Source organism: Varanus komodoensis, unplaced genomic scaffold, assembly GCF_004798865.1.
Source record: "Varanus komodoensis strain SLA01 unplaced genomic scaffold, ASM479886v1 scaffold14_1, whole genome shotgun sequence".
NCBI classification, from domain to species: domain Eukaryota; kingdom Metazoa; phylum Chordata; class Lepidosauria; order Squamata; family Varanidae; genus Varanus; species Varanus komodoensis.
The window spans coordinates 24,728,264-24,755,889 of NW_025335438.1; the positions used below are offsets into that span (position 1 = coordinate 24,728,264).

At 37.5% G+C, this 27,626-nt stretch overlaps 1 protein-coding gene across 6 annotated transcripts in view; it reads left to right on the top strand.

Moving 5' to 3' along the window:
• Positions 1 to 27,626, top strand: part of ZNF521 (zinc finger protein 521) — a 262,267-nt gene that overhangs the window by 163,506 nt on the left and 71,135 nt on the right. The window contains exon 6 of one of the 6 annotated variants that reach the window (XM_044424361.1): positions 11,231 to 13,395. The exons of the other annotated variants lie outside the window; for them this stretch is intronic. Coding sequence (XP_044280296.1) covers positions 11,231 to 11,295 — 65 coding nt within the window. The 3' untranslated portion in view covers positions 11,296 to 13,395. Of the gene's footprint in view, positions 1 to 11,230; positions 13,396 to 27,626 lie in introns of those variants that run through there. 6 annotated transcript variants of the gene reach the window in all.

A 27,626-nucleotide genomic window follows, 5' to 3' on the forward strand; every position in this document is an offset into this window, starting at 1 on the left:
TGGTTGTAGAATACTTCAGGCTGTGTATATTTAGTTATAATATATTCTCGTCTCTTGACTCCTCCAGGAAAGGATGAAAGGATGGCAGTGTTACTAGTGGTAAATAGCCTGACCTGTGTCAGCTAAGCTGGTACATAGCATGGGTAGGAAATGTGTGGCCCTCCAGATGTTGTTGGACTGCAGCTCCTACCTTCTGTGGTTCATAAATATTTATGTAGAGGCAAGGTTGTCAATCAGTAGCTCTCAGGTGTGCGCAAAGTGCTATATGCTTTCAGCATTTGTAAGCTGCCCAGAGAACCCTCAGGTTATGGGGCAGCATAGAAGTAGAATGAAATAAATACATCTACAGCTTTAATTGGTCCAGGTCCATGGATGCTACCCATTGCAGACTGGTAGCAGACACTTACCAGGACATAGGCTATGCAAGACTTAACATCTTGCTTAGCTGAAGTGCATTCCTGTGAAGGACCATATTTCAAAAAAATATGAACATTTGAGCACATTTCTGCCACCACTCCCCAAAGAATAAGGAACCAGTCATGGTTGCTCCAAACTGCCACTTGGGCATTGATAAAGCAGCTGCCACTTGCAGTAGCCTGGGACTCTAGGGTATGGGAATAGCAAATGCAAACAGCGTCACAATCATAGTAGGCAGTGGGAGGCAAGATGCACGGGATTCTGAGATACTAGCTGAAGGACCAGCAGGGAAGGACGGGGAATCTCACAGCAAGCTTAGTCATTTGTTGCTCAAACAGTGTGTTCTTCATGGAACAACCACACCATGGTGCCTATTTGAAAAGTAGGCTGTCAACTCACCCTCTGCCTTTTTTTTTTTTAATCGGCAAAAGGATCTTTTCTGTCTAAAAATTATAAGATGCAACAACTCAGGGATAAATGTGTAAGCACTCAGATTAAAATGTCATTTTGCATCAGATAATATAAAGTGATCATATTGCCAATAACTATTTTATGAAAGCTTAGTTTTTTCAGTCTGATAATTTTTGACCAATAATTAGCAGACATCAGTTATCCTTTTCAGTTAGAAGGAAATCTGTTGTACTGTGGAAGTTGGCATTTCAGCTAGCACATAAATCCCCAAAGAGGTAAATACGTTCCAAACAGCCACAGACAACTGTCTCATGAAACATAGTGAGCAAAATTGCAAGCCGCTGGCTGTGCACAACAGAGAACCACATTTACCATTGAGGTCTGATCAGACTGACAAAGAGAATGATAAAAGGGGGTAGGGGGAATCACAATCTTTGTCGTTCTCTGCTGCTAGTATTGACTGTCAAAAGCAACCTATGGTTCCACAACAATAAAAATGATGTAGAAAGTTTGGGTAATGTGGTATGATAAGCTTTTCTATGCTTGTTTTTAAAACTTTCCCTCCCCAGCCTTCCTTTCCTGTCTTTTTTCTCCATACAAATAGGTATCAATTTTGGAATTAATAATATGAATATTAACACATTAATTTGGTTATCAGTATTTTTCCAACATTCTCATTGTTTGTCTTGTTTAGCTATTAAACTAGCACGTGAGATGATGTTGGTGGGTGATTCTTTTGACTAGATCAAAGTTCAACCTGTTCTAGGCAGGGTCCCAGTCCTTGTGAAGGAGCAGGTTCACAGCTTGTGGGTGCTCCTTGATCCATCCTTGTCGCTTGAGGCTCAGGTGGCATCAGAGGCTCAGAGTGCTTTCTACCAGCTGTGCCCCTACCTAGACAGGAATAGCCTGGCTTCAGTAATCAATGCTTTGGTAATTTCTAAATTAGGTTATTACAACAGCCTGTATGTGGGGCTGCTCTTGAAGACATATGGTTCAGAAGATGCTGCTGGTGCAGAATAAGGCAGCCAGATTAATAACTGAGAAACATATAAGACAGTTCGGGCACTCCTTCACTGGCTTCTTGTGTGCTTCTGATTCAAAGGGCTGGTGTTAACCTATAAATCTCTACACAATTTCGGACCTCAATACCTGTTGGAGCGTTGACCCAACACTGTTCTACCCAGACATTACACTTACCATCTGGGCCTTTCCTCTGGATGCCAAACCCTTGAGAGGTTCAGAGCGTGTGTGGGCCTTTTCTGTGGTGGCTCCCCACCTTTGGAACAACCTCCTTGTTGTGACTTACCTGGCACCAAGTTTGCCATCTTTCCTGTATCATGTTCAGACAGCCCTCTTAGGGGATGCCTTTAAAGTGCTCCCTGGTCATTCAGGGGCCTGTCACAATTAGCCAGGAGCTTTTATTTTATTCTTGGCCAGATCTTTTTTCTTGTCCTTTTTATTTTTATGCTATTTTAAATTAATGTTAACACTTGATAATTTTTATCTATTATATTTTATTGTTTTTATACTTTGTTGTAAACCACCCAGAGAGCATCAGCTATGGGCAGTATAAAAAGAAAATAATAAATAAATAATCTGCATGTGGTTTTTTACTAGAATATGTAGCTGCACCATATGGAGATACATTGAATGAATTCTAGATTCTGCCAATGACTCCTTTCATTTATTTAATAAAAAATATTTATAAAGAGAAGCAGTGTATCATCCAAGAGTGCCTGGGTCATAAAGTTATTCGGTATGGACATAACACTTACTACAATAGCCATATATGGGCCACAGACTCTTGTATTCCTCCTCCTTACAATTGAGGATGAGATTGAAAGCTTTCACTTTAACTATAGAATTATCCACAATTACATATGATGTCCAAACTCTGAGGTATCCAGTTTATTCTAATTATGTTTGATCAACACATCTAGGGTATCAAAGCATAAATAATCCTGATTTAACTAACTGTAGTTTAAACCAAAGAAAATATAGTGGCCTGAGTTTGAACATATTGGAGAATTTGCAGAATCTTAGATTGTTCCATATGTGGGGATGAAGAAGAGAAAGGAGAAGCACAGGAGCCAGTTAGAACACTACAGTGAGGAAATGTGTCCTGTCCAATACAGCATACAGAGAATGTGTTAAGGTTGTTAATTTTTTTCTAATCCCTTTATGAAACACAGCAGCATAATTTGCTGGATGTGTCCTGGGACTGAACTGTGGAGGACAGTTTTCCTTTTAAACTTTGTTGCTAGTTCTTCCTTTTAAATTATTTTGCTAGTTTTTAGCAAAAAAAAAAAGGGGGGGGGTCAAAAATATACTTTCCAGTGTTCGTCAATTGTAACTACATATGCATGTTTTTTTCTTACCAGCCCTGATTTGTACACAAAACTCATGCAGAGTTTGTTTAGACAAAGGTTATCTTTGTTATCACTATCTAGCGGTCCAGACCTTGCGCAATATCTTTACTCACAAGAAGGCAAGTTTCTCACAGGGGAATCAGAGGCTAGGAAATAAGGTTATGTGTAGAATCCAGTAGGGGTCCTAGACTGGCCCCCACATTCTAGTTCACCTGTACTAAGATGGTTGTAGAATTACTTCTCTATAACAGGCCATGATCTGCATATTTTAAAAGTGCAAAGGAAATTTACGTGAAATTGTACAATAGCCTCATACTGTTTGGTTGCCAGTTTGCATAAATTGGCTGATTACATGAGTGCTCGTGCTTTTCCAGTGCTGATTTGCACAAAACATGCAAAATGGGATTTTTAAAAATTGGGTAGTCTGTGGCCCATCATATAGAGGAATGTAAATGGGGGGAAAACCTGACTTTACCTGCTTCCAATTCATTGGATTGGAAGTAGGCAGGAACTCCATTGAGATCAAATTAGTGGGACTTCTCAGCATTATTCCATCCCTAACTTGTACTTTCTCACCAGGGCCAGTTTTTCGCCCACTCTAGAGTATATACCATCTGATCTGCTTGTCATGTTCAGTCTGTTCTGGAGATGTTTTCCTTTGCTTTGCATGTCAGGCTGAATAAGGAAGTACCGGGAGCTGAAGTTCTTCCTACAAACAAACACACTGTAGCCCATTTTCTTACAACCTTCTTTATTGTTCAAGTCACACAGACTGAGTCTCTGAGCATGCACAGAGCAATTTATTGAACCCAATCTAGTAATTACTTTCCAAAATTCTCTGTATGAATCATCTTGTGCTCATCCCTTTGGGAGGAGATCTCTGAAAGTGATCACACCTCCTCTCTGATCACTGCTCATTTAATTGGGTCTGTCACCTCTGTTGGTGCCCTGCCATGGACTCGAGCTCAGAGGGGTGAGGCTAGTCCATGCCTGGGAGTTCCTTGTCCCCAGTGCCCCCTTCCACTGGCTGTTTTCATGCATAGAAAATGTATATCAGCATTCCAGTGTTATGTATGTATGTAAACGTTATATATATTATGTATACGTTTATTTTGTGTGTCTTGTAAGCCTTGCTACCAAATAATATAAATTCCAAAAAAAAATTTAAAATAGAGTGTGAGTGTGTGTCAGGTGGAGAGAGAGAAAAGCTTATATCTCAGAGTGACTATTTGTGATCCTATGAAAGCAAGCAAGCATGCATGCTGCTCCCATGCCATTCCAAGATATGCTTGGTATGATATCCATGGCTTATTGTTGGGATAACATTCTCTGTTATTTCTCAAAGTTCAAACATTATTTGTTAAATGGATGTAAGGTCAAACTGGCAAGCAGTTGGGAGGCAGTTTACATATAACAAGTGGTGTCAATAAGCAATCATCATTGAGACATGTGAACCAGGTCAAAGAGGCCAAACAAGTTTGTTAGTTTCTGTTCCAAAGAATGAAAATTATTTTTTACCAGTCAAATAGGTATGCTTTAGGGTAGAGTCCTACTGGGAGACCCGTAATCCCCCACACTATGGAAAGCAGGAGGAGCATGGAGGCAAAGAAGGCACAGCCAGTGATGTTCTTTCCACACCAGGTGTAAGAGAGGAATGTGGATCTGAGCATGAATCCCTGGATAGGAGGGCAGAACAATGTTCTGAATTTGTACCTGGGGATCTGAAAAATCCTGTGGCCATCTAGATGCTGTTCAGCAGCCATAGTATTGTACTGCTAGATAAATGGCATAATTCAGTATAAATTTAGTGTCAGCTGGGAATTGGTATACATGGTGAGGAAGCAGATACTTCACTTTTTAATTAGTTTCAAGTGAAACAGTGGAAAAGAAACATCTATTTTGTTTTTAACACATTTGCTATGTTGAAATCTCATACTAATTGTTGCCATAACATTTCCAATAACTTAACTGTAAGTGCAGGATTATAAGGGGCAATGACTGCACATTTAAGGCTGGCTGTTAAATCTGGAGAATTTGTGGTTTGTTTCATGAGAAGCTGAAGAGAGAGAAAAAAGATGAAATCTGCTTTGTTTAATACTACAGAAAGCTACCCTCATGTGGGCAATGCTGGCTTATTTGAAAAGCTCATAAAGGGTTTCTACATGGACCATACAAAAGGGATACTTTCTCTTTAATAGCCATCTGTACAGGAGAGATGAGAAGTGGGCCAGGTCATCTCTCCTCAGCTGTCACGATATTAACGTAGGTAATGGAGCAAGCTCCGTGTTCTGCTGGGTGTTGTTTTTCATAGATGTTCATCGATTTACAGATAATTCTATTTATTTCTTAGAGTTGGTCCAAGCAAACCAGGCAGAATAACAAACACCGAAGCATTTTGAATGACTTTATCTTTGTTGATTTGTAATATAACTTTTATCTAAAAAATGGTGTTACACCTACTGTGCAGATGGCTGCATGATTTGTAAACCAGCCAAAACATTTAAACAAATGTGTGATCTGGGGATAGATTAAATAAAGGATAAAATGGAATGTGGGCCACAAATTCTAATAATCAGATGATTCTAAGTTCTGTCTAGTGTGGAGAGATGGTAACAGTGATAGCAAGGAATGCTTGCCAATGACAGCAAGGTGCCTAACGGATCACAGGATGGAGCCTGTGGCCTAGTAGGCCTTGGTTTGCAAGCTGCACATTTGCTGTACAGCTGGCAGCTCTGTGTGGGGACATCAGATAAAACTTACGTAAAATGAAGTGTTACTGCTTAGTATGAATTTGTGCAAAGAGGGAATTTGCAGACTGTAACTGAAAACCAGATTCAAAGTAGCAATGAAGCAGCTAGTAAATATGAATAGATTTTAATTATCTGCATAATTTAACCAATATAATTACAAGAGCCTAAAAGGGGCAAGGACAGGTACAAGCACACTGCAGCTACCCTTTTTTCTGTATTTAAAACTCTTGCTACCCTGAAAATCATTCTTCTCCTCCAGCCTTCTGCCTGAAGGAACCCTTCATGTGTCTTTATCAATTGTAAAATCTCTGTTCCACCTTTCCAGCCAATACAGACCTCGAATATGCTGTTTTGTTAATATTTTATTATCTTCAGGCAGCTTAGATTTCATCAGATGTCTTGATATTGTTAGAGGAAAAATAAAAAGGAATGCTTGTCATAGGTTCACCCAGTTTTCCTTTTCCTTAAAATATATACAGATCCCTGTCTGTCTTGTGTATTCATTTATCCAGCATTTAAAAAATGGAAGCATTCCTATCAGAAATGCTCCTTTTCCAAATATGCTTCTTCAGGTAATTTTTAAAAAGCTTCCTGTTGTTGTTGTTGGGTCAAGTAAATGCTTTCAAGAGAAGAGAAAAGAAATAAGTGTGCATGAGAGAGATAGAGAATGCATGTGTGCATGTGTGTTCATTAAACTTCAGCTGCTCATATTGCTGCATTTAGTTAGCTAAGAGGGTTTCGTAGGTCACCTTTAGAATTTTATGCCTATGACAGCAGTAGCTACCTGCCAAGATTGTGAGGCATCTCACAGCTCTCAGGATGGAGCTTGTGGCCTGGTAGGCCGCAGTTGGAGGGGTACACATTTGCTGTACAGCTGGCGGCACTGTATGGGGCAGCAGTGTGGGCTGTTAGGGAGCTGGAAAGGAGACAAGCATGAAATTTCTTCTAACCCCAACTCTGTTTTTCTATACTGTTGGCTGCTTCTCAGTTCCTTGACAAAAAAACCAATCAGGCACCCTTTAATCCGCCTGTGATTACCAGTGGTATAAAAAGAGAAGCATAATGAGGAAAAATGCCTCGTTTTGTTGCCTTCAAAAGCCAACAAATTGGAGTTAACTTGACAGGAAGTGGCTTAATAATTAGATTATTTATTTATTCCTGACACATATCCCCCTGTTACTAGTCTCAGGAGACCCTGTAGATGGTACGATTTTCAAGCTGCCATTACTTCGCTGTCTTCTGTGAACAAAGAAGCTACTGTCTATCAGTCAATTAAATGCACTCTTTAAGCAGAGGCTGAGAAGTCCTCAATGGAGAGAGCCCTGGGACATTGTGGCTGATGATTCCTTTCTCTGTACTGTACATCACACTCTCAACTATGGTCCCCACAGAGATGGAATAAAGTCATGCATTAAAATATCACTTGTTGATTTGTTTGCTAATGAAGAGCCATTGAAATGTTTGTGTATCTCTGTGGCAAAACTGTTGATAAAAGGACTACTTGCTTGCATATTTTTCTTTGACTTTAGGAAGCACTTATTTAAGGTTTACTACAATTTAGATCCACAAATTAAGAGAAAGGCAGGGAGATTGCTAATGCGGTTGGACTTGTTAGTAATGGCAACATCAGGAGTGTGGAGGACTGAAAAAGGATAAAAGGAGAATGGTGGCATTTTGGGCACGTGCATTTCAGCCATCAGAACACCTACTACATCCCTCTTCTAGTATAGCAAATAAAATACGTCCATGGATTATTGGAGTGTAGCTTGCATCTACACTGGGGATGTGCTGAGCCTTCTTGGAACCCAATTCACACCTGCCCATCAGATGACATCTAGCACTTGTCCCTTGCTGAGGAAGTGAGCTGAGCACAGAGGAAGTCTGTGAGCCTTGTGGATGCCACTGGAAGGCAACCTGTACAGATGTGACACAGCCAGATGTGTATGCACAGCCCCATCCACCCTCCCGATAGCCCCTCTGTCCACCCTCCTGTTCCAGTTATAGTCCATCTGAATTCTGCACAAACCATAGGAGCTTCTGCATCACATGTATGGAAGGACCTCGTTTGTGCATCAGCTGTGCAGTAAGCTGAGGCCTGCTCACCAGGAACTCACAATCATGACTGCCACCCTCCAGATCAGAGTCTGGGAAGCTTAAACTGGGGAATCCAACAGATTTCCCACCCCAAGTGGATTCCTTGCACATCCCTAGTTGAGATGACACAACAAAGTTGCACCCTAGTGCTTATTATTTAAAAAGTGACTGCATACTGCAATTTAAATACACTACTGTGGCTCTTCACTTGATCATGTGAACTAAGTCAGTGCTTTTTAAGGCCAAAGCAGCCCTGATAAAGTACATCAAGCTTCATATCTACAGACATTTTAAAACTTTATTTTATTTATTTACGTATTTACAGTATTTCTCAACTGCTCCACATCCAAACAGTTTCCAGAGTAGTGAACAGTATGACATTGCAACAAACGAATGAAAAAACTACATTAACTTTTTTAAAGAAAAAAAAATGACATTAAGTCCATGGCTAGTCAGCAGAAAGGAGTTTCCAAGAATAACATTTAAAGAGGCATGAAGTGTGGGCTTTTAACTGGATTGGAGTGGTGGAACTGCGTGAGCAGCACAGCCCCTGCTGAATTAACCTTTTCCCCTGTGCTGTTTCCTGTATCTGACATTACTTGCCCAAAGCTGCTATGAACCCATCTGAAAAAGGGTAGGGGGAACAGGCTTCCTCTCTTGTGCCTTTTTACTTCAGGGGATCTAAAAAAAGACATGCATGTGTTATAAGTTTCTGTCACAGAGCACTTGATCTAATTAAAATGGTAAAGCATTTCTTCAAAACAAACTTGAGGGATCAACTTAGTAATGTCCTATGTCGTGTCCGTTTTGGCCTCTATATTAATATAGGAAGATGTAGAATTCATGAAGAACAACATAGCATTGCATGTTTAAGAACATTAGAGAAGATGTTTCAAAAAGGAAATTATGAGTTGATTCTCCTAAGACAGGCAGCTCACCATGAGTTAAATCTCCCTTGCATACCAGCAAAACAAGCAACAGTTAGGCAAGAGTTGTTTAACCTTCAAATAACTCTTGGTGGCTAGGTTTGCATGGCACAGCAACCCTGGCTTGGGCTTATGTATTCAGCCTGCCTGCATGGACTGGGCACACGTCATGACTCATCAGGGGTTTAACACTTGGTCCATCAAGTAATATGATCCATAGCATGCTCTAATATTATTTACATTAGTAAAACTGCAACCACATAGCCATATTACTTGAGAATAAGTCCCGTTCTCAGTAAACTTCTGAGTAAACTTTTTGATATATGTATTTATAATGGTTATACATAATGCAATATCAATATCTGACTGGTTTACATATAGCAGTATTTTAAATCATTGTTTAAAATACATTATTAACAATGGTAACTATAATAACAACAAAAGTAATGTAAAAACAATAAAATAGGGTAAAATGAAAAAGTCTCATGATTAATTAATTAAAATCTCTTGATTTATGATAGAATTACCTTTTAATTAACCATAGTTTAACACTTCATTTAAATTCTAAACTGTGGTTAATCCTAAGTATAGCTTGTTTAAACAAGTCAGCTTTATTACCCATGGTTTTACTTTAGATTGTTTTAAGCAAGCCATAATTAAGATTAATCACAGTCTGACATGTTTACAGGATAATCTGCAATTAATAAGCAACACTTATGCATTCCCCTTCACAGCCATGCCAGGGCAGGAGTAAGACAGAAATCTGAGGTTTGCCATGGCTCATTTTCATCACATTAAACTACAGCTCACTGTGACATCCAAATGCAGTCATAGCTTTTGTGGAAATAATATAATCAAAGCCTATAACCTTGCGATACGTTTTTTTGTTTCATTGGGTTTCAGTTTATGTTACATACTCAGTTGCTGTGAACAAGGTTTGTTTATTGCTTGAGTACGAATTTTTAAATGCTCAATTACCATGTTGATCCCAACTTTCTAAGAAAATCCATCCACTTTGTTTATCACATAGGTGCATTGTTTGGGAAAACAACTGGTAATATGCTCCCTTACTAGATACAGATATTTGTTCAGAGGTTTCCATGTGCATTAAGAATTTTGTTCTTTGAGTGATGTTTCATTTACCTCAAGCAGCTATTTTATCATGGGATACAATCTGTAAAGTCCAAATACAAGCCATAGAAGAGATGTTGCACATTGGCTTGCTCTATCATCTCTCATTTCCCCCACAGCAACTTCTAGCACTGAATCACAAAATAACTTCTGTAATTGAATATATCCTTATAACATTTTCTAATGTGTCAGTTTGATGTTGCAGTGTGCAGCCAAATGCATAAGTACTGTTTCTGTCAGGCGCCATTTCCAGCAAGCACCCCTGACTCAAAGCAGGAGTGCAGAGTGCACAGCCTGCTCTGATTCTGCAATGCTCTTTGTGATTTGTGTGGACAGGCAGGCAACCAGGTGCAGCCTAAAGAACCTTACGCCTGTAAACTTTAGAGATGCATCAGGTGCATGGAAGCAGTACCTCTGATTCCTTAAATTCGGCAGTACCCTAAAAGCCAAATGGCGGATCAGCACTGACAGATCTTTTTCACACATGCAGTAGGGACATTCTTGAAATGACTGTGTCCTGTTTAAGCCACTTTGTACACCCCATCTTGACTGCTGGGCACACTACATTTTAATTTCCTCAGATGGGAGAAAAGTGGGGGCAGGGGGGAATCACAGATAGTATAACCTCAGTGATTCACGCCATTCTCAAATTAAGGCATTCCTTTTTCCTATCCTGTTATTCCAGTTCATTTTCTTAGAAAAAGTTTAGGCACTCTGGTGTTCTGTAATAGAAAAGGAATTTGAAACCCCTTCATTAATTGGTGATTAATATATATCAGGATTAGTTTAAGCAAGGCCCTACCTCCTGCCCAGTCAAGTATGTTCTGGTTAATATCCAATTACATGCACCTTCGTACTTATTATGTCTTAATATTTTGGATATGATAATCAGAAACTTGAGGGTAATGCTAATGAGGAACATAGAGCAGAAATTAACCAGTGACATACTCAATGATCCTTACTTTGAAAAGTATTTCCTCTTCTCTGTTCCACATAATGGTAAGCCAGTACTTTGACACAGCACACTGGATATTAATTATTTTGTGAGGATTGTTTCCTATCTTTTTACCTTTTTTGTTTAAGAAAATGCATTTGCCTAATCTCATATGGAACATTTGCATTGTACACACAGAACAGGCAGCCAGTTCGGGCAGCAGCAGTAAGAAGATGCTGGACCTCACCAAATCTGTTAAGTGAAAGTATTAATGTTAGCTATGATTTATAATAACTATAACTCCACTTTCGTCTATGGTACCTTGGATTGATGCTTAGTTCACCTCCTGCCAGGTGGCTTGGATACCTTTCTTTCCCATCCTAGGATCTTACTTGTGTTGTCATAGGCACCATCCAATCAAAATCTAGCTTACCATTTGTGGGAAGCATTGCGGATTCTCACCAATTAGGCTGAGAGGTTTACATGCTAAGAAATAGTATCCCTCCCTCCCATATCACAAGGAATGTCTAGGTTGTTGTCTGATTGATTTGATGGTGGATGTACAGTACTCCCAAATCACTTGGTGAAACTCTTCATCACACCATTCTCATTATTATTTCTTTCTGGTACTATTTTGAGTAAAAGTTGCTGTTTTCATGAACATCTCTTTTTGCCTTTCTTTTCAATCTCTATTACATAATGTTGCTCTTGTAACCTTTTCCCAGCCCGCTCAATCAAATGTCTCAGCAAAAAGAATTGTTAATTTTTGACATTTCTTTTATTTTTCTAAATAGCTGGCAGTCTTATTTTAACCTTAAAAAAAAAAAAAAAAAACTTTGGCACACTGCAAACCTACTCTTCATATAGGAATTCTTGAATGGTTTGGAATGTTACGTACCTGCAGATTAGGCATCATGTCTCCTCCTTTACTAATATCCTCGCCCATGCCTTGGTCTCTTTTCAAATATGACCTTCTAAAATCTCAGTTTAGCAGTGCCTGTAGTATAGCACGACTGGGATGCAGAAGTCTTAGTTGTACTTCTGGATTTTATATTGATTCATCCTGTGGCCTTGAACAAGTCTCCTAACTCTTAATTTTGCAAACGGGATAATACTTAACCACATGGGGTTTTCCCAAGGAGCAATCATTTAATGCAAGAAAAGTACTATGAATATAAATCAGTGCAATAATGGAATAAATACTAAATATTGAATTTTTTTATGGTTGAGCAGGATTTTGTTCCTTAACCCACAGTTTACTATATTTTCTTTATTACATCCTTCCAGAAATGCTAGAAAGCTAAACCAAAAATCACCAGTTTTGGGATGAGCCCACAATAACTATAGTATATCTGCCAAAGCTTACCAGAATAATGCATTGTTTTACAACAATCAGGAGACACTCCCATCATGTGTATGGATATATATATATATGAACAAAGGTAACTCTTAAAACCTCCCTTTCAAGCAGAATGAGGACAAATTTTCTTCCCCCAAGAATCTAGTCTTCTGTCAGTATCAACAGCACTGTAGATATAAGAACCATTCTCTGCAGTTTCAAACATTCTGTCTGAAATCCACCAAATGTTACATTTTGTCCAAACATATCTCCCCTAAGAATTTCTGTGTTAAGGTTTAATGTATCGCTTCTCCCCATCAAGTTTCTCCATCCCTTTAAATAACTAGACCGTTTGAGAACAGATTGTTGAAATATTGTTCATTTCATTCTTTGCATAAGAAAAATCCTTTATGAAGCTGTTGTCCTAGGTCAATACTCATGATGGCTGGTGCTGCAAATCATGTAGCTTTAAATAGCAAGCCTGAATATTTCTCCACCCCATCCCCTTTATATGCTTTGTTGTAATGAAGCAACATCAGTAAATTGCATTGAAGGGTGATGGTTGCATGGGGATGACTACTACACCTTGGGGTCCCTTTGTACCATATTATTTTTTATTGTTGTTATTACTTCCCATCTCCTTTATTCTCTTGATGCCAAACTTGCTGTAGAACATCACTGTAACACAAGAGATCTTCGGGAATGTTGTGAACATTTTTGCTTCTCTGCACACCAATCAGTTTACTTCAAACTTCTGGTATCCTGTCATACTTTATTGATGTTGCTTTAGCTTTGCTGCCTATACTCATAATATTATTCATCATATGTTGTTTAAAAGAAATGCTTCTGGTAAAACCATCTCAATATATAGTAGGTATAATTAAGCAGAGGGGGAAGTTTCCATGACTTTCTCTTGAATTTGGGTTCTAAATAGAATCATTAGTTTATAAGTATTTCCTGATTACTCTTTTTCACTCTTTAGAAAAACTTGTATTATAAACACAGTTTAAATGACACTACAAACCTTTGCTTATATTTCCCACCAAACTTTCCATTCCAAATCCACTGTTTTGTTTCATTTTAGATTTCCAGTTATTTGAAAATAGTATTTGGAAGTGAAATGAAAAGTTGCCATTGTGCTGAAGTATCTTTAGAAAACTTTGATTTTGTATGATGTTTGTTTAAAATTAACATTCACTCTGTTTATATTCTTTTAGTGTAAAAGCATCAGAACAAGTTGAGAATTTAGTCCATGAATAAGTTTAGTGGCTTGAGTTACCTAGGGATGAATATTACTGACCCATGGCAGGGTGAGTTTTAAATGCATAGGAAAGAAGTTACTGTTGGTTGAATTGGTCAGGTATGTCAACAAGTTGATTTGCAGTTACAAGTTCTAAAAAGGATGTGATTGGTCAGCAAATCCAAAAAAGTTCAGTAAGAGTCAGTTGCAGAGAAGAATTAATGGTTCTTGGCTGAAGGGAGTGTGCTCAGAGATAAGGAAGAATAAGTCAATTTTATTTGTGGGAACCTTCTGGAATATCTAGATATTGGCACTAGTGGCTCACACAGAAATCCTAGGGCCCCTAGACAATGTCTGAGGGGCTATATGATATTTCAGTTTCCCAGTTCCAAGGTTAGAGATTCAGCCTTGGAAGAGGGAACTGTACATTCAGCCTTGGAAGAGGGAATTGTGCCCACCCTCCCTCTGACAGCTGGAGTGGAAAGAACAATGGCAGTTGTTCTCTGAGGTCAGGAAAGTACACTCAGAGAGGGGCTGAAAGGGTTATTCCAGTAGGAAGGGAAGGATTTTGGCAGTTCTATTTTCTATCCCATTCCTAATTAAGTATAGCATAGAATTTATCTTTTTTGCAGCAGTCACTCACTGATCCTACATTTTCATTGACCTGTCCACTCATCCCCCAAGATCCCTTTCTTGCTCAGTCACTGCTAGTTCCAGTTCCATCTCTGTATACTTGAAGTTAGGATTTTTTGCCCCCATATGCATTACTTTACACTTGCTTATACCAAACTGCATTTGCCATTTTGATACCCATTCTCCCAGTTTGGAGAGATCCCTTTGGAACTCCTAACAGTCCCTTTTGATTTTAACCATTCTAAAAAGTTTAGTGTCATCTTGGCCACTTGGCCACTTCACTACTGACTCCTAATTCCAGATCATTTATGAATAGGTTGAAAAGCATTGGTCCTAATACAGAACTCTTCGGGATTCCACTGGTGACATCTTTCCATTGGGAGAAATTGTCATTTATTCTCACTCTCTATCTTATGTTCTTTAACCATAAGAGGACCTCTCCTCTTCTGCCTTTTATTCCATGAATGTTTAGTTTGCTCAGGAGCTTTTGTTGAGGAACTTTGTCAAAAGCCTTTTGGAAGTCCAAGTAAACCACCCACTAGATGCCCACTTAATTGGGGATCATGCACTTAAGGATGGTGATCAAGGATATTTAAGTACATTTAAGCAATTCAATGTTACTATTTTATAAATACACTATTTTTGCCTTGCATATCTATAATACCCTTAATGAATAGCTTTGCTTTTCTTCTCTCTAATGGCACATTCAATTCCATGCTTACACCATACCTGGGGAACTTTAAAGGACAAGGGGTTGATTTTGCATGTGGCAGTGCTTAAAGATTTTATAGCAGAAGTTACCTTGTAGCAAGGAGTTTCATACACCCAAGTCTTAATGTTTAAAAATGGAAATAAGGGCAGGAAAACCTATATGAATTTTCCACATTTGGAGACATAGATGAGGTCAATCACAGGGTCCCTCCACATCTTTCTACATAGGAGATTGACACATGATTTTGTTGATTTGTATGGTAACCAGTCCACCCATTGAGGCAGACATGTGGAGTCTTACTACAAGAGAGTGATTTTGGAAACAACAGCATCACAGTGTTACTGTATGATTTGGGCTTCAGTAAGAATTTCAATTAACACCCTCATATTGAAGCAAAAGTAAGAAATAGATACGTTTGAACCAGCAAGGTAGATGAAGGTAGTACCAGAGAAGCCACAACATATACAATTAACACACAACATATGACAGATTTTATGGCATGATAAGTTTGACATTTGCTGCATTTTATCTTAAATGTTGCAGAACATTAAAGCAACAAATATTTACGTCTTTTTCAACAAGTTTCATACTTACTTCAAACATAATAGGTAACATTTCAACAATTTTGTGATTGGAATCTCTAATAAGGCAATCCAAATATAAGTGTACATCTGTGCAGATACCAAGGTACACATATACCTAGTGACCTGCTTTGAACCATTTCAGCTATGGTGGCTTATTAACGCTGCCATTTGTGTTGGCTGTGTGCTGCACAAATTCTTCTCATTACCATCCCTGGCATTGCCTGTCATGTCATCCAAACCTGGCAGCATGACTGAGAGGACAACAAGTCTCAAGTTTCCCATTTAATGATGTTGGATTCTTTGGAGGTTATTGCCCCCCACCACACACACACACAAAAGTCATTCTGCCCAGTTCATATGATTTGGCAAATTGCCAGTGAGAACAATTAGGGGAATCTAGAAAATGGTACACATAGCAAGGTAAATAAATTCTTTTGTTTCCTTGCTGTGATCACATGAACCACCCCACTGTCTTCCTTAGCCTATATATGGCAGTAGAACGATTAGCCCCAGTCTTCAATCTTCCCAGTGATTTTAGTAGTTTACCTTATTCTCAAGTGTAGAGCAGCTGTAGTTATTTTGCAGCCCATGAACCATACTCCTACACCCATAGACCACATAGTAAGTTAAACTGAGATGATTCAAGATGCAACTGATTTAACGAAGAGACCTGCACTGAACAGGAGGTTGGAAATCCATGCCCTCAATGGGCCTCTGGCCCCTTCCAATTCTACTATTCTAAGATTTCATAATACAAAGAAATGTTAAATATTTAACAGCAATATTTTATCATGTGTTATCCCTACTGAGAAATGTGAATAGTTGGGATGAAGTACAGATTAAAATAACACTTAAAATTGTAACCTCATGTGCTTTCAGTTCATATGGAGAATCACTTAGTAACTCATAGATTGCCATGATGGTATTCCTAAAGGTCCCTACACTTGTTAGGATTTTAGGGCACAGTCCTATCATGAAACCTGTAAGTCCCTCAACTTGGAGGCTTACAGGCATCCTGTGCAGAGCAGGAGGAGTGATGGAAGCAATTTGTACCTCCTCATCCTCCCACTTCTCATGAGCCATTCTTTCATCCATTCATAGGCCACAGACTGCTTTCCTTGCAAAAGTGTTCTAGGTTGACCAAAAATGCACTGATCACCCAGAATGAATCTTTGAGCATGCACAAAGTGGTTTGTTGAACCCAATCTAGTATTCACTTCCAGGAACTCTCCTTTTGAGCATGCCTGGGCCCCACCCCTTTGGGAGGTACATTCTGAAAGTGAGCATGCCTCTTCTCCATGTGCCGATTGTCTAATTGGACCTCCCACTTCTGCTGACACCTCATCATGGGGTCAAGCACTTGGGCTGCCAGGGCTGAGTCTGAGAAATTCCCATGTTCAGGGTTCAATATTCCCAGGAACTGTCTCCCCACCTGAAGTGTCTGGCCTTGAAATAAGCACTTCTGCTTCTTTCATCCCAATGTCTTGGTAGGACTCATACTGCCAAATTCCCTTCCCTTCTTCTTCATATTCCGATTCTGATTCTAATGGATCACAGCCAGCAGTCCCTGAGAACATATGCCCAAAGCAACTATCCTTATCATTATGCTTACCTTAACCTTGTATCACGGCCTTTCCTGTCTCCTTTCCCACCCTTCCCCTTTGCTTTAGTCCAAGGTGACTTTCCCATTGTCTGAGAACTGTTCTGTCTGTGCTAGTTGTGAGGGTGCAGGGCAACATGTATAGGAACTCCATTTTCCAGCTCCAGGATCAGAATGCTGTCTCCCATTTTGCATCTGAAAATCTGAACTATTATTTGTCTCTTTAGATGCTACCTAGGTGCCATAGGGTTATTCCAACATTTTATTTATTTATGGTGTTCTAAGATGTTCTAGGTAGCTAAAAAGCTAGGCAACTCCTGCATGAAAATGAGAGCGCAAAGAAGTGTCTCATCTGTGTTACACAGAACAATACAACAGAATGTTGGAGATCAGGGCACCATGCAATTATTGTGAATAAACTGTGTGTAAAGACATCCAACCTGTTTGTTCCCACATTGCTCAATTTCACCAGGATGACTGTTAAACAATCCAAGAAAAGATGTAATTGTCATTCAGATTTGGGATCACGGACTCCCCACTCCCAGACTAACTAAAACTCATAAATCAACAACACACACATAACATGTGTGAGCCTGAGTAGCAAAGAGAGTGACATGATGGACAACATCCTGAACAAACATTTCCTGCAAAGCAACTGCAGGTAGACTGCATGCAATATGCACAAGCCTTACATTATAAACAAAGATCTGCAATCCTAGTTTGCTGTTTTGCATGAACATGGCCAATTCTTATCTTCAGTACCAGCAGAGGTTCTAGTGGCTTCAGGAAGAGCAGTGACCCTAGCATTGGTAACCATGATTGGACCCTTTTCAGTAGTATAGTATAACTTGAATAGTAATCAAACAAAAGCATAATTTGTGCACAAGTCCCAACACTAAGATTACACAGTTTTGACTTCATGCATGATTAAAGCAGCACCTTCTATTTAAAGAACTATGTTTGTTGGTCTGTTTTTTCTCAGTGAACTTATTAGACTGTCATCTCTTTTGGTGAGTCAAATTAAGCATTAACAGAGTACAAGCAAATTTATACTTAGAGAGTAATCTGAATTTTATCCTTCTCTTATGTACCATACAAGAATTGCCCATTGCTAGTCAGCTGTTTTTCCCCAGTTCTCCCAGCAAACAGTGAGAATGTGCAGAGTTTAAACAAAAAGGAGTGGGAAAAGAGCTGACATAGACCCCTAAATAAGCTATCATGTCTAAAACAGCTTCACCAATGACGCCAGTTCCATAGTGTTTTGTCGTGCACACTTCCGATTATGGGCCAGAGAGCATTGATTTTTAGCTGTCATTTCTAGCACACCCACTGTAGAATTGAAATTTAAACCTTAATCCATTCTTTAATGCAATTAATTTTTAATGTGCAGTAATAGTAATTGAAATAGCCTGAATTTAGTAAGACACCACAAGACATTTTCAAAAGCAGGAGTCTCTACTGAGGACTGGAAGGACAGATAATCATTGTTACAATGTTTACAGAATAAATGCATACACCGCAGGCTATCCAGTGGAAGGAGATTTTTTGTTTGTTTGTTTTATTAGTTGATATTTCTTTGTGAACCAAATGACTTCTTTTTTCCAGTCACTGCTCACAATATATCACCATAAGCCATGTTGTTAGAATCATTTTAACAAAATTACTATTTTACTAGAAAAAAATGTTTTATCTAATCTCTGTATGTATTTTTATCACACTTCTCATTGCCTTGTCTGCTTATCAAATGTGTTTTGATGTGCATAGAATTTTCCCCTATAAAAGGGTCAGCCATGCAGTTTCCATGCATTAATAACCAAGATGAATTGCTCTGTACTTGGTTCCCTTTCCTTTTCTCCCACTCAGTTTACCTTTTATTATGACTATAGCATATTTTGTGCTGTGTTGGGAGTTCAGTTTATCAATGTGAGGTTTCTGTAAGGACATTAATACAGACTTTGTTCAATTAAGAAAATAGATGTACAGTCATGTTTATAATAAAGAGCAGGTATTTAAGCACATTTATCTTGCTAGCAAGGAGTACTTTTCAGAATGTATCAGTGCAAATGATGAATGTGCTTCTGCAGCACAGTCAAAGCAAGCACCAGTGTTAAAAAGAGGGAAAATGGTCAGCCTTGGATATCATCATCTGTTCATCGCTCTCATATTATACAGTGTAATAGATCAACCACAGTGTTAAATATCATAAAAGGTGCAGTTAAAGCTTTGCCATGTAGACAAATGCAATATTTAGGCATTTAGGCAGCATGTAAGTTCATTGGTTACAGAATGTGTACCTGACATTTTCTACCAGAGTACGAATCTAGACAGGCATCAGACATTCACCAACCATTGGAATCATTTCAGTTTTGTTTGAATTAAAGGTTCAAATATCGCTGATGCTTTCAAAAATTTGGGTTTTTCCACAGAATAATTAAACAAAGTTATGGCATGTTTGTGTTAACACAGCCCCTCCCCCCTTTTTTTTCTTTTGGCAAAAGACTGTAGTGCAAGCTGGAAGTGGCAGAAGGATAAAGGAAAATTGTTATATCAAGGATTAATGTCTTAAATATAGATCTGATACTGCAAGGTTCTGTATTATTTAAAAATTGAGATTTAATGGAACAGATTTTGGGAAATTGTATTAAACATGCTTCTTAATATTTGATCTACTTTGTATTGATAACTTCAACAATAATTGCCATTCATTTAAAATATGAGGGTGGTTTTTATCATGTAAATTCAGTACATGTGCTAATCCTTCCTCTTCACCATTTGTCTGTTCTCAGTATAGACTCAGTTTTGGGAGTAAACCAAAAAGTAACATTGCCCCCTCCCTCTAGAGAAGTTTCAGATTGATTTTTTGAAAGGAACATGAACATTAATGCAACTAAATGAGGCTGAATATAGTATAGGCTTGGAGAAAAATACACACACGAGAGGGATAGATCAGTTAAAGCAAGGTTAGTGACACCTACCTAATAGTGTGAGAGAAAATTTAGAAACCGCCTACATGTTGGTCAGCCAAGATAGCATGGATATGAGACTGCAGGATTTAGATAGAAGATATGGGCTTCAAATTGTGATATGAAGTTATTCAACCTCCCTGGGCCTCACCTACCTCAGCATGTAATGATAGAATGAGAGACAAAACACAGAATAGAGATATAATTAATAAACCACTTCTCTTCCAAGCTTAGACATATATAAGAATTTGGTGAGATATCATCTGGTGAACAAAAAGTTGTAGCCATTTTCCACTTGGACAAGATGAGCATTTTCTGTTATGCAAAGAGAAAGAAATGCAGTTGGAAGAGATATTACTCATTGTGCAAGTTCCCATCTGTTGATGGATCCCCTTTGAAGCAGAGGACCATTATTTCATTTCAGTGTGTTATACAATCTCCTCACCAATGGCTTTTAATCATTTATTTGTAAACCAGTCCTTTAATTTAATTATGGTATTTATACAAGAGTATACAACATGTTGAATACTGTATTCCATGCTGATTTCCTATCTTAAGATGCATGACATAGACCTGAAGCAGGTTTAAAGACTGCTAAACTTTGAGGGACTGAATATTTTTAAGAGCTTGGGATTTTGAAATTTACATGCACACAAAAATGAGATAGGAAGGGTATGGCATAAGCTTGAATCCAGTTGTGACATTCCCCTTGAGGAAACAGCTCCATTATCAGAACCAGAACAAGAAGGGACATGATTCCTCCCCTACCCAACACATACATTTGGGTTACTAGATGTTGGGGATGAAGCTACAAAGGATATCTCTCTCCATCATGGCTTGTTAAGTATTTTAGAGTTCCTGTGGATATCTAGCTTCTCTCTGCTGGACTGCTGTAAGCACACATCTCCCCTTTTCAGCAGATCAAGTGAAAAGCTGCTGAAGTACAGTCCTTTATTGAGCAAGGCAGGCTACTCATGGATGGCTATGCAATACAGAATGAGTTATAATTAAATTGTTACCTCTCTGATTGGTAAAGTTTTCTCTTGCCCACGCCAGGAGGAGGCTTCAGGAGGAGGCCCTCTTCCTTTCTGTTCCAAAGGGGGTTGGGTCCACCCTCAAAAAGGTCCACCCTTTTTGCTGCTTGTGGGCCAGAATGCAAGAATGCCAAACCTTACTTAATTGGTCTGTTTGTTTGACTTGATGGCAGACCACTGGCACAGTTAACTCACACCTCTCTCACTCTGACCTTTCCTGTTCTGCAGTGTCTTTTCCCAAACCAGAGGAAATCTATTTCTCACAAGCCACTTGGCTAATTTCACTCAATAACCTTGATATTTCAGTAAAGCATTTCAGCCTCTCCTCTTCTTTTAGATCAGAGTCTGAGCTTTCGAGCTCGGAGCTCTGTATTTTGAGAAATGTGGGGCCAGTCCCTACATGGACTTTTGGAGTAGTTGCTGAATTGGATGTACTTTTAGTCTTATGCAGCAAGATAGTTCTTACGTGCTTATATTTTGAAATTCAAAAGCCATACTTAAAAGCTTTTCACCAATATAAGAACCAGAAGGTTATTTCTTTCATTTTTAAAAAGAAGAAAATATCACACTCAGTATGCTAATTTCTACACATGGTTTAATGTTTCTTTGTTTGCACAACATGATCACCGTATAATCACAAAATACATACAAATCTTCCAGTAGATTGTATCAAATATTATGCTAGCAGAAAAACTAGAAGACATGTTGTCCTGGTGGCACATGCACAACCACAAGCAAAAGATAACTAAACACAAGAAACCTCTAATCTATGAGATGTACAATGGCTTGTGGAGTAACTTTAGCGAACAGAATCTTACGTAGTATTGGATCTGACATTTGTGCAAGGCTGAAAATTGTGGTTTTGTTACCTGTATTGGTGGAATGTTAGAACTGTTCCCTGTATGCACTTTTTCTGCTGGGCTTGACCCTATTTTACTTGCTATATGCAGTTAGATTTAATGTAACTGTGGCCTAGTAACTGGATACTGTCAAATGCTTTCTTTGTAGAAGCTGAAAGAACCAAGAAGGGAAAACAAACTTTTAAAAATAGTGCACATTTTTGGCCAGTTTTTAGATTAAATTTTGCATTGCCTGTTATTTTTCATTTGTTATTCTTATCTTCAGACATTCCAGTCATCTATCTTATTAGTAGAATAGTTATTATGCAACCTTCTTCTTTATAATTACAATATATTTTAAATATAAACTCTGGTTGCTGTTCTACATGGGAGAGCAAATGAGAATGTGCACATTTCCCCAAAAGAGTACAGATTGATGGAGTTCATAAATGAACATATAGATATATAGGTGATGAAATGTTTATTATGCATAGCTGAAGCATATTGACCTCAGGTTATAAGAGTAGAAAATCCCATTTTGCAGCTTGTTTCAGATATAGTAAAAAATGCTGCTTCAGTTGCTTTATGCTACTCACATTGGGAAAGGTGCTTATACTGTGATAATTATCATCAAGGAATATTAATGCGTTCAGCATTTGTAACCCAAAAACTCATTATAGCTTAAGCTGTGCATCATCTGTGAAGAGAGAACTTTGCCAGAATTCGCTCTTCACAGGGGTTGCCTCCTGCTTGCAGTAGAGTGGTCAGAGTATTGTAAGAGGTCACTTAGGCTATTTTAGAAAGCAGAAGTTTTGCAATTTTTGATTCACTACCTTCTGTCCAAATAGCTTAGCATTCTTCCTATGAATTTGCTCTTTCTGATTGAAAGCCTGATGAAGTGCATAAGGCTAAAAGGTGTGTATATAATTACATGCATAAGGCTAAAGTATGGATGTCAGTGTTGCACACCAAGGTCACAGGGATTTCAGGGTGCACTCTTTTATCAGTGTGCATGGAATGATTATGAATATTTATGAAACTGGAGATAGCTAAGGTCTTTGTGTGAGAAACTGCATCCCTATTTTTGCTGCATTTACTGTAGTGAAGTATTCTGTGCTACAAGTTTCACACTTTTGGACTACATGTATATTCATGTATGAAGGAAACTAGCAGTGTATTTTTCTCTTCTGCTCCCATAACATTTTAAATATGTGTTCAAGACTCTTCATTCTAGCCTTGCTGCCCCATCAATATAATTTGGGGAAAAATAGGAAAACACGTGACATTCTTAGTACTTTCAAATTATTTCCACTTACATAAATTATTGTGGTTTGTGTTTGAATGAGAAGTCTGAAATTTTATAGGTATATTATTCTTTTATACACACAATGCATAATTGCATTAACAAATTGCCTTAATTCTCTTTTAAATGGAGGGGATGATTGCCACTCCTCAATTTCCATTTTTTCCTCTTGGAAAACAACTTTATTTCCTTATATAATCAATGTTGTACACTGACATCCTGACATTGCTTTTCTTTCTTCTTCCATGCATGTACATTCATGGGGCCCAGTTGTCTTATTTTCTTCTTTGTACGCTTTATCTTATCTGTTGTTACAAGTAGCATTTTGTATATCTCATTTTGTAGTTTGCTATATCCTGAGAAAAGTGGACTGTTCTTTCATAACTTTCCTTGTTCCTCAAAAGAAGATAAAACAGAGAAAAACGGACTTAGTTCATATACGCAGAACAACTAAATTAAACAAGAGAGAAGCTTACAATTGAGAAGCTATTTTAAAACCATTCTCATCATGTTATGACTGTAATCCAAAGAAATACTTGCATGCAAATAAATGCCACTAACATTGACACTTATGTCTGAGTAAGTATAGTAGATCTATAAGGCTCATTGAATTATCTAATCTACAGTAGGGTAATTCAGATATCAAATGAATTTTTCAGACATATATCAATATATTTAAAATGGTGCTAATGTGGAAGAAGATTTAACAAATAATTACTTGCTTTGTCTAGGCATCAGTGCTATTCTATTATTTTATTGAAGTGGACCAAAGTAAATCATTACAATATCTAACTGTGCCTAACCCAAACAAATAACATTTAATAACTGACAATTCTTTGCACTGAAATCTTTTAAACTGGAGTGTGTAAAGCAGTTTTGCCCCATGAAAAGAAACACCAGTTTCCTCACTTATTTATATTATTAATTATGTAAGATAATTGCTTGTTTTAATTTTTCACATTCACAAATATGAATTCCAATTTGATGAAATTTACCAGCTGGTAATGGGAACATGGCAGGTTATAATTAGTTGAAAAGGCTAAGGCACCAAACATACCATCAGATTGTAGCTCCAGAATACTCCTTTAAAAGACTTTTAACAATGGCACCTTTGCTGGCAAATCGGAAGCATGCAGATGTTCAGTGAATGGGTGTAAAGTTAAAAATCTTCATAAATCTTGACTTGCTCAACACCAATTCTTTTCAAATAAACATTATAGACAAATTACTTTTAAATACCATAAATATTTTATTTGGTTCAGTATCATGGTTCTTACCTCAGTTTTATAACTTATTTTATGTTCTTTGCTGGAGATAAGATTATGTTACACTTTACCATTTGAGTTTATTTTATACAGAATGTGGTAACAGCCATATAGGACAAACTGCATTTCACTATTATGATGTCTTCTTGTTTTGTATCCAAAGTTATTTCAGATACTTAAGTAAAAATAAGATTATGTGGAAAGAATAAGTATTGAATTGAAGTTACTGCTTTGAGATCTTTTAATTTCTTAAATTAGACATATATAACCTTCTAACCTATATTCCTTAAAGGAGTAGTACAAATCTCTTACCCATTTTATCAGCTTCATTCATATGCTTTGGCATTATTTCAGCCTCAAAATATTTAAAAGACTCAATATTTGTCTAATTCTAGGGCATAGTTATTTCATGTAATCCAAAGTAATTTACTGTTGTTATTATAATGTTGTTCAAAAGTTAAATTTCAGATGAATAATATAATAAATGTAGGAAAGAAATTATTCATGTTTTTGAGTCAGACCCAACAAAAATTCATTCCTTTTAAAATTCAGTCAGGAAGATCACTGATTGTTACTGATCAGTGACTTGAATTTTTGAAAGTGAACAGTTCAATGATCAGCTATTGTGTGAGGTGGAATTACCTATAAATCATATATTCCAAGAAATTTGATGTATATGTGACCAAAATTAAAATGCTTATATTGTAGCAGGATGTTTGAGAGAGAGAAATTGGAATGGTAGGGGTTTTGGCTGAGTTCCCTTTTCAGATGTAATTGCTGCTTCATTAGAACTTGGAAATATTCCTATGGCTAAATTTAATCAAATGGTTTAGAAGAGTAAGTTGTTACCATTAAAATTCCAGTACAGCTTTCAATTCTGCATTCCTTCCAGTATTTATTTTTCTGCAAAACCAAATTATATTAATTACTGAATGGAAATTTTAAAATTATTCTTATTTTCTAGTGTTCTGTGGATGTTTGGGCATTTAGTAGTTTCCACTCTCTAGATTTAGAATGTATTTGCAATTTCTAAAAGTGTCTGAGCATATTACTTGGGGTGCAACTGGTGCAGGAGAAATCAGGGAAATCATTTACTCACTTGATTAAAATTCCAGACTTCAATGATTGGATTTTTTTTTTTCAAAATGTAAACATAAAAGAGAATTATATTTGAAAGGTAGAGTTCTTTGGTATTTTGGGGGATGTGATAATCTATTGTGAGCACCCCCATAAAATTCTATTGTGAGTACCACCACAAAATTCCCATCAATTTGGCATCTACCTGTTGCATCTATGGATTTTAGGCAGAGTATGACTCAGCAAAAGCTTCTTTCATATTGCTGGATACTGCAGTGACTCTACAAAAGGTACTATCTAATTCAGCTAAATGCTGGTTTTGCAATTTGTGGCTAAAGCTTCTTTTAAATATATGTTTTGTCAAAGTCCAGAAGTTGCTTCTTTTTGGGAGGAGGTTATTACACAGATAAATCTTATACTGGAGGAGTCTTTAATATCCATTTACGCACACACTTTTAAATGTCAGTTCCATGCCACATCCTATTATCTTGCAGGATCCAGTTATACCTAGTACATGGTGTAAATTTGAAGTATTTCCAACCAAAGGATAATTTCCAACCAGAGCTAGACCAATGCTCCCATGAAGCAGCCAAGAGAATTGAGTTCAGTGGGCCTTACTCCCAGTTAAATGGGCATATGATTGCACCTTGACAGATTTATTGCAAAGTAAACAAATATCCAGTTGTTACATCTGGCTTATTATTGTTCCAAAGACTGACATTCTAAAACTCATGAAGAGGTTAAATTGTCTGCCAGAGGCATGTCAAAATTATTGTGATTTAGTTGCAGTGGTAAACAAAGTTTTTTAAAAAAAAAAGTTCATCATTTTGCATACTTATTTGGTTCTTGTGTAACAACTAATGTATCTAATGTATCATCTGTTCAACTTGTTACACAACAAAATCTATGTTCAGAAATACTAACTCTGTCTAAGTGACTGTATGCAACTTAAATGTCACTCAAAGAAATAGTCAAAGTACTATACTATCCGGGACTTCAAAACAAAACCCCTTTAATATGGTAACTAATGAATCAGAAATATCATAGCAATAGAAAAAGATAGCCATTTTGTAAGAGAACATGAGTTTCTACAAAATTGTATTTAGTTTGTCCCACCTGAGGTAGTATTGCTGTAAAAGTCCATTAATTTATGTAGCTTCCCCATTGAATAAAATGGAGTGCCGCACAACGTTTTGGTAGATTTCCATGAACTTTGAATAAAAACTGAGATGGAACCCAAATGCTACAGTTAAATATATAGGAGAGAGAGAATCCAATATAAAACAACACTGACCAAATTTAACTATTGTGCCTTTTAAAGTAGGCACATTATAAAAGTAAACAAAAGTTATGTATAATATTTAGTGCATATCAGAACAAAATGCTCTGCCATTGGGAGATCATGAGACTATGAATATTGCAATGATGGTTACTAATGGAAGCTGGAAATGGTGATTTTAGAACTGTGTACAGTATTTGCAAACTTCATACATGTCATCCTGATTAGATTGTATATCTGAGGATGCATTGCATAAGGTTTGAACATCTAGTATTTAGCATGTAACTGCCATGATGAGGATCAGAAAAAGACTTTTAAATAAATCTGCATCACAAATCCCAGTTTAAATTTTAAAATATGTTTTTATTCTGTTGTCTTCATGTAGTACAAATGAACAATGGGTTGCAAATTGCTTATGTTGTAGAGCAGTGGTACATTGAAGAGATGAGGAAGAACCTAAAATAATTTGCATTTTCTGGTTTTTCTTTTTTTAAACAAGAAATTGTTAAAAACTGATTGCAAATTGCAGCCATACTGCCTGGGTCACATTTTTCTTTTCAGACCCATGAGGAACAATGTGCCAGTAAAACAAAAATGCCATCTGGGTGTAAATATGATGGCAATGCCAACTTCTAATCGGGCATGGTAGTAAGTTCAAAATTAGGATGATGCATCCATGTTTTATAAGTGGCCTTTTTGGTGAAGCTGCTTGAACTGATTTGAATT